Source organism: Equus caballus, chromosome 18 (assembly GCF_041296265.1).
Source record: "Equus caballus isolate H_3958 breed thoroughbred chromosome 18, TB-T2T, whole genome shotgun sequence".
Taxonomy (NCBI): Eukaryota; Metazoa; Chordata; class Mammalia; order Perissodactyla; family Equidae; genus Equus; species Equus caballus.
In genome coordinates this window covers 15,522,737-15,535,135 of record NC_091701.1, presented here as the reverse complement: position 1 = coordinate 15,535,135, position 12,399 = coordinate 15,522,737, and the positions used below count along the sequence as shown (strand labels likewise).

General features: G+C 33.9%; 1 protein-coding gene across 4 annotated transcripts in view; it reads left to right on the top strand.

Moving 5' to 3' along the window:
* The window catches only part of DPP10 (dipeptidyl peptidase like 10), a 1,231,994-nt gene that overhangs the window by 1,154,176 nt on the left and 65,419 nt on the right, over positions 1–12,399 (top strand). For all 4 annotated transcript variants that reach the window (XM_070241800.1, XM_003363234.5, XM_070241801.1 and 1 more), the window contains 2 exons: positions 2,872–2,910; positions 7,677–7,784. In XM_070241800.1, coding sequence (XP_070097901.1) covers positions 2,872–2,910; positions 7,677–7,784 — 147 coding nt within the window. The remainder of the gene's footprint in view (positions 1–2,871; positions 2,911–7,676; positions 7,785–12,399) is intronic.

Genomic DNA, 12,399 nt, shown 5'->3' with positions numbered 1-12,399 from the left:
ATGGTTAGGAAATTGAATAGCTAACCACAGACTGGGAAAAAATATTCTGTAAAATGTGTATCTGACAAAGAAATATATACAACTCAATAATAAAGTGACAACCCAATAAAAAATTCAAAATGTGTGAAAAGATACTTTTAAGGAAGTAATAAATGCATGAAAAAGCACTCAACATGATTAGACACTAGGAAAACATAGATTCAATCATAACAATGTAGCACTGCATACTATTAAAATGACTACAATGAAAACATCAGCAACAGAGGCCGGCCCCATGGCCTAGTGGTTAAGTTTGCATGCTCTGCTTTGTGGCCCAGGGGTCACCTGTACGGATCCTAGGCGTGGACCTGTACACTGCTCATCAAGCCATGCTGTGCTGGCATCTTACAAAGAAGAACTAGAATGGTCTACAGCTAGGATATACAACTATGTACTGGGGCTTTGGGGAGAAAAATAAAGAGGACGTTTGGCAACAGGCGTTAGCTGAGGGCCAATCTTCCTCACCAAAAGGCAAAGAAAAAAAAAAAACCAAATGAACATCAGCAACAAAAAGGGTGACAGATTTAACTGTTGACGAGGAGGTGGAGGATTGAAATTCTCGTTCTTTGTAGGTAGAAGTATAAAGTGATACAACAACTTTAAAAACTGATTTTACAGTTTCAAGTTAAACACACATATAAAAACATATTTATATATATATATGTTATATATATATACCCAGTAATCTTATTCCTAGATATTTGTACAAAAAATAAAAACCTGTGTCCACCAACGAACTTTTGAAAATATCTTTAGACATCCCACAACTGGATGAAGCTGAAACTAAGATATATAACTGTGTACGGGGCGGGGCGGGGGGGAGGGGTGGTTTGGGGAGATAAAGCAGAAAACAAAATCTTTAGAAAAATTTTTTCACAATAGCTAAAAAGAAACTACCCAATTGTATATTAGCAAGGAATGGATAAACAATATGAGGAGTATCTATACAAGGGAATTCTACTCAGCTGTCTAAAAAGAAACAGAATACTGATACACTCAACAGTACCAATGGATCTCAGAAACGTGTTATAAAAGAAGCCCCCCACAAAAGAGTACATAATACATAGTTTCAATTACCTGAATTGCTAAAATGGGCAGAACTAATCCACGGAGAAAGAGTTCAGAAGAGCAATTGGCTTTTTGGAAACTCTGGGAATGGGCATGAGGAAACGTGTGGAAATGGAAAGGTCTTACATCTCGATGGAACCTTAATAAGTTTGTCAAAACTCATCATATACACTTAAGATCTGTACATTTCACTATTTGCAAATTACACTTCAATATTTTTAAAACATTGTTTTTAAATGGCCTATAAAAGAAATACAGAGAAAGAAATTTCTCTTTAATTGGAGTGAGGTGGAAATGAGGCAGATGAGTTGGCCATTTACTTATTGGGTTTGACTGATGCTCTTCACATTTAATTTGTATTTATTAGAAAATTTATTTTCATCACTCTTTCATTTGGCTAGCTTGTAGACTAACTAGGATTTCATTATTTGTTTGTTAAAGTGTTCTGGGTGGTTTCTTATTCAGCTGATTGCTAAGTCATTTAAAAATTGTCATGTGTATATTCTAGTTAGAGAAAGCCTGTCATCTTCTCTTTACAAGGATAATCCTTCTAGGTAACAGCATGGGCATATTAACATGCTTCAATAGAAAATAGATACAGGAACTCTATCGTAATCTTGATTTGATAGCTTATTTATATTCTATCACATTTCTATTCTTTTTGTAAAGTTCAAAAAATTTTACTTTCTGTTAAAATTGAAATAAGACGACAAATAATCATGTGAAATTTTGGACTCTCACGGGTCCTAGCAAAACTTAGTGACACTAAAGAGCAGTGGCATCAATATGTTTTTGTGTGTGTTTTACCGATATCAAGGACGGTTATTGCTGACTTGTGAATAGAAATCAAAGAATGATTTAGTTAGATGTTTCCCTGATGCTACATATAGAGAAAAATCTATTTTTAAAAAACACCCAGAAAAGAAAAAGTGGTCAATTATAATGTAATAATAATATGACTTTATAAAGGGAAACTGGTTCAAAAAAACTATAAATAAATATTATTCTTTACAATTTGAAATGAGTACCTCTGCATATATGCCAAATCCTTAATATATTGTGATTTAGTTTTCTTCATTTGAATACTTCTATTATAGAATCATTTTTTCCAGAAAACTACAAAATATTTCATGTTACTACATGTAAACAGCATTATTAAAATTTATTTTATCTGCATATATTTAACTTGAGCTTCAATTAGTCTAATTTTGCTTTTTGAAATATAATTCTGGTTCTATCCTTTGCAAGATTATTTTAAAGAAACATACAATTTTGCCATTTCAAATTTGTAATTGTTTTTCCCTAAGGGAAAAAAGTGACTATGATGAAGAGTACATTGAATGTTGACAGAATGTTCACCTTTTCCTTTTATTCATGGCTGTTTGCCCAGTTCTCTTGAAGGACTTAATATTTTTGTTCCTGATGATGCTTAGAAGTGAAAAGACACAATGTCTAATGGTTCAAAATAGTTTGAATAAGGTAATCAAACAGAGCTGGAAAATGGTCTTCTATCCCTGGTGACTTACCACTGGGAATTCTGAAGGAGCTTACCAAGGAAAAGACTTTATAATTAAATTATCATTTAATCCCAATTCCCTACTTATTCATTCCGTTTAAATCAATAATGACAAGGGATCTCTCATGGTATTTCACCAGCAACGACAGAAATAAAATGCCTAAAGGATAACAGTGTAAAAAAAGTTAAATCAATGCATGTTCATTTTGGTCTTTAGATGCTTAACACAGTTAATTGTTTTGTTTCAGAAATACGAGATGACATCAGATACATGGCTCTCTAAACAGGTATGGCGTAGGTGGTCTCTTTATGTCACGTTTTGGCCATTGTGCCCATCCTATTCACCCATTTGTTATATATAACTTTCTCTTAAAAATTATTTCAGTAATATGCCTTAAAGTCTTTGGTGTATTTGACTGAGTCTTTTGCATTAAAATATTTATTACTTGGGCTTTCGATGACATCGTTTGTGAAAAGGTTATTTTTGGTTTTTATAGGACGTAAGTTGAAGAACTACCAGGATTCATTTCAGGATCATTCGTATAAGTAAACTTTTGTGTAGATGAAAGAGAAAAAGTTGTGAGCCGTAAAACTAGAAACCATCAGCATTGCTCAAATTGCCCAGAAAATTGAGCAAACCTCCACATAAATTGGTTACATGGAGATTATTCAGATGAACACTTCTTTCCTTAGATGTATCCTAGCTCTCAATGCTAGTTTGTGACAAAAATGAAGCTGGAATGAGACGATCACAATAGAATAACTACCAAATATCTCTATAACATGGTCTCCTACTGGCCACTTTAGAAGGAAACATGAGTAAATTATCCAAATATGGCTGAACCCATTTTGCTACTAACTCCATCACTACTTCCTGCAGAGGGAAGTGTTTTGTTTGGTTTGGATTTTTGTTCTTTACAGTGATCTTTTATTTTATATTCTCTCCCTAGATGTCACGCATATTGTGGTTTCAATTACCATTCGTATAATGAGACCTCCAAATGTATAGCCCAGGCAACCCACTTCTCTGAGTTCTGAAACATCCAAATTCATGCTTGGCATCTCCTCCTAAATGTATAAAAGTAGCTGTACGCTCCACAGGTCCAAACTGAACATCTCCCTCTTCTAGTCAGTTTTCTGTCTTCTTATCATAGGAGTCAAGGCCGTAATTATCCACCCAGCTATTAAAATCATAAACCTAGTGGTCATTCTTGAACATTTTCTCATCCTTAACTGCATATATTATTCATCACCAAGTTCTTTGATTTTGCTTTCAAAGACCTCAAGTCAGTTTACTTTTCTGCAATTCACAAACACCATACAGGATCAAACTACACATACTCCAGTTCCTCCTTAACTGGTGAACTCTTAATCCCCTAGGCACCAGCCAGTCTGCTCATTCTCCACACTGCAGGCTGGCTGAGCAAACTTTTCAAAATATGTATTTGATTGTCACCATCCACATTATCATCATACTCCCACTCTCACGACTAAAACAATTTTTATCTATCCCTTTGTTCTACAGATAAAGACCAACATACTTTAAGGGTCCACAACGAATTAAATTGAAAGCTTTTCCAGCTCTGCACCATTCCGTCTTTTAGCCAGTTTTCTCCATTCTAGGCATGTTAGCCCACACAGTCACAGTGTCTTTCTATGAAATATTCCTTCTAAACAAAATTTTCTCAACTGCCTTCTTACATGAAGGCTGCTCACTTTTCAAACCTCGGCTTAAATCACCTGCTTAAGAAGTTACCTCCTCCAACCATTCTAACCAGAGCCTGTCCTTCAATAAAAGTTGTTTTAAAATCAAGTGTAATATTTGTATAACAGTTATACAATTATTTCTGTGATTTTTTTTTACTAATTTACAAAGAGAGGAAGTATATTTATCTTTTTGTTCTCCATTGTAAACCAAATGTCAAATATAGAGTCTGATCATAAGAAAAGTACCATAAATACTTGTTAAATAAAGAAAGAAAAAGAGAAAGAAGGACAGTGAATGGGCAAAACCATTGCTTGTTTCAACTATAGGCCTATCTCTCTATCTATCTATCTATCTATCTGTCTATCTATCTACCTATCTATCTATCTACTGATACATATTAATATAATCTGTTTAATCTTAGTCAATGTGCAAGATGAAATTGGGGAAAAAAATCCTTGATTTTGTAACCAATAATGGACTCTCACAAAATGAGGTTGCATACTGAAAATAAAAACAATGAAAAACAACAGCATAATATTGATATATTCTGAATTGATCTGCATTAGTAAACCTATTTTGCTACCATTTTTATTGCCAGTGACATTCGTAATAGTCTAACATATATCAACATAAAGCATGCTCTTTGGGGATTGTGTTATCTACATTTTAAATCCCAAATTTATGAGTGTTTTTTAAGCAAAGAAACCAGTGATCAATTATTCAGTAAGAAAATAAGATGGTAGCTTGTCACAGTTGACATTTTCTCCAGAAGCTCTAAGAGAATTTCATGAAATACTCAGAATTTGATGAAATTTGTAGGATAAGAATGGTATTAGTAATGAGATGAAGCAAATTTTCAAGGACGATTAGAAATTTAATACAATCATAATATGCTCACTTTCTGGATAGTAGGAAGAACAGAGAGAAGGATAAGCAGTGTACAAAATGTTTGGTCAAAGGATAGAGTTTGGTATGTCCAATTCATTGCCTTGTGTATCATAAACACTGACTTGCTTAAGGTCATGAAAGTGGACAATGAGATTGGCTTCAGTTTCTTTGATCGTAGGAAAGGGTCTGATTAGAGCTGCATGTTTATAGCCTGTTATTGTCTAGTGGGGAAGGTTTTAAGCTCAGCAATATATTTCAATTATAGTACCATTTCTAAGGTGCTGAAATTGGAGGAGGGGGTACAATATAAAAAGTAGGATGCTCAGATATCCTCATACCACAAAAAGGCAATTTATTTTTGGAGCAAAGCACAAGGGGAGAATGTTGAGTGAGGGAGGAGCTAATAGTTGGAGTTAATATGGTGGATAAAGTGATATATATAACAAAGTTTTTTGCCCCTTGTGCATATGCATTCACCTAATCAATTATGAGTAGGACACCTACTGTGTCCTAGAAAATAGAGCTAAAAAGATAAAATTGAACGTTACTTGCCTAGCGAAGGAAGGTGACCATGTAATAGAGTGCATCGAAACTCATGATAGAGATAAATACAGGATGGTCTTTAGGATCTCTGAGGAGAGATTTCCTAACTAAGAGAGACTCTTTACAGAAATTTGAAAACGTTTTTTACTTAAACAATTATAAAAATTGGTAAGATTTGGCACAAAAAGCAAGACAGAAAGATTGGTCCAGACAGAAGAAACCCCATGTGCAAAGGCAAAGAGAGAAATATCCCAGAGGGTATTCAGTGGAACGTACAGAATTATTGAGTCTATCATAGTTGAAAGTTGTGATTCACTCAGTCAAGTATCTTGTCAGTATTTAGTATATTCCCAGTGATGCAATTTTCCCATGCCTGAATTGTACTACTTCAGAGTTTTAAATTTATCACATATATGGCTTTATATTTTCATGTGTGTCCATGAAGTAGACAAGGAAAATATTATCCTTGTGTTTCTATCAATGAATATTACTAATGAAGCTAAAATCAGACTCTTGAGATTATTAAAATACTTATTAATTTACTTATTCATTCAGTAAATAATCATTAAACACAATTGGTGTGACAGGCACTGTCCCAGGTGTTGGAGTTACAGCAGGGGAGAATGCAAGATTCCTGCCTCACGGAGCTTACATTCTAGAGGAACACTACCTACCTACCTATCTACCTACCTACCTACATGCATATATACACACATTCACTCATACACAAAGAAGATTGAATAATAAATAATATGTTGGGTGGTGTTAGTTGCTACGGAAAAAAATAGAAAGTAGGTAAAAGAGGATGAGGGATTCAGATACAGTTGGCTGCTCTGACTTCCTTGATCACCCTTTATATAGGGTAATCAGGAAACATCTCACTGATAAGATGACATAGAGCAGAGATATGAAAGAGATACAAGAAAGAACCAGACAAAGGGAATAAAAAGTGCAAAGGCCCTGGAGCAGGAGCACGCACAATGAGGAAGCGGGAGAAAGGAAGAAGATGAGATGAGAAAAAGAAGGGAGGGCCAGATCATCTCAAAGGGCTTGTAAACCATTTAAAGACCTACAGAGGAAACCATATCCAAGCCTTGCTTTACGCCATACTATAATCACTCTCACTAATTCAATAGGAAAGAGCTCAATGTTTTATTAGGTAAATCCATTTTCTTAATGTTTCCCCTGTAGCGTGAGAAGGCAATCTATATGTATAGCCTCCAGATAATTTTCAAAAGTAATTCTATTGATTTAACACGCCACTAGAGTTTAATTAAAAAAATCATCAAATGGGCATTTGTGTTTGCGTGTTTGTGGAGGGGTGAGCAGTAAGGATGGGAAATTTCAGTTAAATGACTTTCAATGAATTCTTTCCAATTTTGTTTCCTTTTGGTTTTTGTATTTTCAGAAAATTTATGTATCCATCATCGGAAATATATCTTCAAGTAACTAGAGTTGCTGAGTGAAAGATTTCAGAAAAATATATTAAATACTGTGTTTTATAAAATTTTCTAAATTAAACAAATTACTTTGATAAACTGGTACAGATGTCCACATTTCGCTTATCTTTGAAGGATAAATTCCTAAACAGAATCATATCTTATGTAAGGTTATGAAAGTTCTTTTTTGAACCAATTTAAAATGTAGCTTTAGTCTAATTGTGAATTTTTCTTATCCACTATTCAGGAAATTTCCCCATCCTTCCCACCATTCAAACACATACATACACGCGATGCATCATTGAGTTCGCTTTAAAAGAAACACTATCATACACTTATTTTTTAAGTAAGTTGACTATTTTCCAAACTAGTTCTAAATCAATAATTGGTCTAATCCAAGCATGAATTAGCAATAGTTGACAGCACAAATTTCACATGCCATTTTCAGATTGTTATATGCACTTCTGTGTTTTAGAATGAGGAGCCTGTGTTTTCTAGAGATGGCAGCAAATTCTTTATGACAGTTCCTGTTAAGCAAGGGGGCCGTGGAGAATTTCACCACATAGCTATGTTCCTGGTCCAGGTAAGTGCCCGCTTCTTTCTGTGGTTTCGTTTCATCGCCATCACGTTAAGGAAGGCTCAATTCTTGTGCATTCTGAATCTACAGTTAATGCCTGTGAAGTCCAGCCATATCTCTAAGTCAGGGACGTTTTAGGAAGAGGATCCCTATCCATAGCCATAAATTCAAGCTGTACCTTCCCACCAAACAGTCCCAACATTCCATAAAATTTAGTGAGCCACACGTGTGCTGTGAGTAGGGGGTCTTGGGTTATAGAATTTAATAAATGAAAAGTGCCCAACACCTGCTTTCAAGGACCTGAGGACAATCTAGAGAAGAGTTTTCATTCAACAAATACATATTACTTTTGTTGTACAAGTCGTATTTTTAATGTGTTATAAACGTTTTAAATACTCGAAGCAAACTAAATGTCCATCAAAATTTGAGTAGTTGAATAAATTATGACACACCTCACAAGGAAAACCATGCAGGTTTTAAAAGCCAGGATAAAATAGATTTTTTACGTGTTGTCAAAGACATAGTGTCTGTATTATATTTCTAAGGATTTTCTCCTAAAAATAGGGGAAAAGAGGGCCAGCCCAGAGGCGTGGCAGTTAAATTCACATGCTCTGCTTCTGCAGCCTGGGGTTTGCCAGTTCAGATCCTGGATGCAGACCTACACACTGCTTATCAAGCCATGCTGTGGCAGGCACCCACATGTAAAATAGAGGAAGATGGGCACAGATGTTAGTTTAGGGCCACTCTTCCTCAGCAGGAAAGAGGAGGATTGGTGGTGGATGTTAGCTCATGGCTAATCTTCCTCAAAAGAAAAAAAAAAGAAGTGTGAAAAGTAGGGGAAAAGGTTATTTTTCCTCTAAATTTCAAATTCATATTAACAGTTTATACAGTTTATCTAATTGTAAAAAAATCTGTAAGTTCACAATAAGCAGTTTAAATTTGACAAGATTAATGAGTCAATTTGAATCTAATTTCCGGTAACAAATATTCATGACAAATAAGGTTTTCCTCAAAATCAAATAAATAAACATTCTAGTCTCACAGGTAGGAGACAGTTTATGAAGATAAGCATTGTGGATAAATTGGAATCTTCTATGCGAGTTTTATAAACGAACTAGCAGAGAATCACTTTCATACTTAGAAACTAGAGAGTAAGTATAAATTGGCAAAAGATCCCAAAGCAGCATGGACACTTTTATGTTTTCAAAACCTTCAAGTCTTATGCATATTTTCAAACTTTTATCATTATCTATATATGTATTTATATCAGGCAGCTCAGTGCCTTGAATTCTTAAAATCTTGTATCAATAGCTTAAAATTTAGCACTTCTTAAAGTTCTGTACTATTAAAATAATTGTCATGATTTTAACTTTAATTTTAATCAAAGCAAAAATAAATTATTTGGAACATATATAATTTCCACGATAGAAATGTAGATTAATTTTCATAGTATATCATTAAGTTGGAAAAACAGGTTATAAACTAATGTATAGTGTGATCTCATTTGCATTCTAAATAAATATATGCACTTATATATGAATAAAATTTTTGGTGATTCTATATCCAACTATTAAAATGATTATATCAAACAGGTAGAATTAAGGGAATTGTTTTTTATGTGAACTGGAGGGAACTTCACTAGCAAATTGCTTTCCTGGTTAACTTTTGCTGGGTATTCGTAAACTTTACTATCGTAAATACTAGGAAGATATTTTCGCCAAAAAAATAAATCACACTTTCCAAATCTTACAATTGACGGTGACATTTTACTGAATTTTTAAATCCCACTATTTTATATTCAAGAAGCTGTGTAAAAATCCTGGTGGTCAAAATGACATACAAATTGTGAATATTTATAAGATACAGTGAAGGATAAGGAAAGATGTATAGTACATCTTTAAATACACAATTTCAAGAAGAAGACAGCGTATTCAACAAATTAAGAAGATAAATAGTGTCTTTTAAAAAGTGTGGGATTGGCAAGGGCAGGGCTGGGGGGATGATGTTGGCATGTAGAAATTGAGATATTTAAGCACCTAACAAAAGTTTCTTTATAAGTCTTGGGAAGAAAAACCTTCTATCCCTCAATTAAATCAGCTGCTGACATGCAGTCTAACGCCTTACTTCTAAAGTGTTCAGAACAGCTTCTTAGAGCAGAGGTGTTTACTTTGTTCCTCTTCTATATGGAGATTATTACAAAGCTTTCACTGAAGTAGAAAGCATTTTGATCTATTCTGGTGGCAGTTCAGAGAATTTGTGAGAAATGAAATGATTTCACCATTATTTATGGATATTTTGGCAACGTGGCTAAAATTAATTTACTTTGTTAATGAGTCAGAGGTCAGTGCTTAGATGAATACAATTTACACCTAAGTTTATACACACACACACACACAATTTCAGTAAATAGTTTCAATTCCCTTGCCTCAATTTAATAGCTAACCAAAAAGCTCCTTTATGTATTGTTTATAATGGCCATACTGACATATATGTATGTATGTATCTATGTATATACATACTACAAAAATTTGTAAAATTCTGAACTGAATAAAGGAGTATATAAAATCAAACACTATCTTATCACCCCACACTCTCACACTGTAAATATATTGGTGTATATATTTCCAATTCCTTTTTAGATTAAAAATGTCATTTTCTCTTAAAGATTGCACTCAAAGCACGTACATAGATTTGTAACATTTAAAGAATAATTTATGAGCATTTTCTCACATAATTTAACAGCATTCTTAACATTTCATGTTATTGTTTAATGAGATTTTAATAGCTGTTCAACATTCTCTCAGGTGGATATACTATACTGTATTTAAGTGAATTAACTTTAATCATAGTTGAAATTATTTCTATTTTTTGTTACTAGAAATTATTCAGAGATAAACACCCCATGCATAAATACTTATTTATGATTCTTTTCACTAGAATGTATCTCCAGATGTCAAAAGCTACCTAGGCAAAGCATATGCGTACATATATGTTTGTTAAGGTTTGGATACGGAGTGCCAAATAGGCCCTCCAAAAATAGTACAATAATTTACAGTATAAACAGTAGAGCATTCCAACATCAATGGTTTTTTACCCTCTCTTTCTTCCTTTGACATGCTGGAGGATTCCACTTAAAATTGACCGCCAGGAAAGGGAGAAATGACAGGCACAGAGAGCGTGGCAGCTGACAGTCAGGAAGACCCCCTTTGCTGTACTGGATGCTTAAGCTTAACCATTTGAGAGCTTCCCCACGGACCGAGAATTTATTTATCTATTTTAAATATCTTACTAAATGAGATTAGTAAATTTTCTCAAACATTTCATTCTCTTACACAATAAGTATGTAGATAGAAACCGTTAACTGGAGACCAGGCTACAAAATTAGTGCTTTCAGGCCATTTTCATATATAGAAAGTGATAGTTGTCATTAAAAATATTGCAGTGATTTTTTTCTCATTTACAAAAGTGATTCTTGTTAAAGTAATTCCAAAAAATAAAGGTAGATGTAATTCATATATCTTCCTCCTGTATTCTCCTTTTAAACACCATTATAATTTTATGTAAACTACAGTATTACATCTTGATATTTTAAATTTAAATTTTAAAGTATAATTTTCCCATAATGCTAAATAGTTTTGAAAAACAATTCTTTAGAAGATTAATATTTAGTTGACTGGATGTCCATAGTTAACCATTATGTCTCAATGTTCAATTTAGTGACAATGTGTTGTAATTATAGATGTCACTGTACAGAAAGCTTATTTATATTATTTTGGATTATTTTTTAGTTTTGGTTAACAGATCTGTAATTCCTGCATCAAAAGTAAAATATTCCTAAGCCCTTATATATATATATATTTTATATATATATATATATATTTCCAGATTATTTTCATTGGAATATGTGAAAGCATAATTTGTAAGAATTTTCCCTACTTTTATGTATTTCATTAAAGATAATATTAATAAAAATCAAAACTGGCTTTTCCAAAAATTTATATAGCTAAAATAATTGTGCTTCTGAGTAGAATGAGCACAATGCAGTATTAATATGAGTTTATGTAGCTCCTGAATCAAAAATCATGCAAAATTTCTTTTGTTTCAAACTGCTAAACTTTTTTTGAGGAAAATCAGCCCTGTGCTAACATCTGCCAATCCTCCTCTTTTTGCTAAGGAAGACTAGCTCTGAGCTAACATCTGTGCCCATCTTCCTCTACTTTTTTATGTGGGATGCCTACCACAGCATGGCTTGATGAGCGGTGCCGTGTCCACACCCAGGATGCGAACTTGTGGACCCCAGGCCACCAAAGCAGAATGTGTACACTTAAACTCTGTGCCACTGGGCCAGCCCCTCAAACCATTAAACTTTTTTAAGTTTGCTCTTTGATGAGAAAGATTGGCCAGGGGTTAACATTTGTTGCCAACCTTCCTCTTTTTTTTTTCTCCCCCAAGCCCTTAGTACATAGTTGTATATCCTAGTTGTAGGTCATTCTAGTTCTTCTATGTGGGACAGCATGACTTGATGAGCAGTGTGTAGGTCCACGCCCAGGAGCCAAACTGACGAACCCTAGGCCACCAAAATGGAGTGTGCAAACTTAACCACTCAGCCATAGGCCAGCCC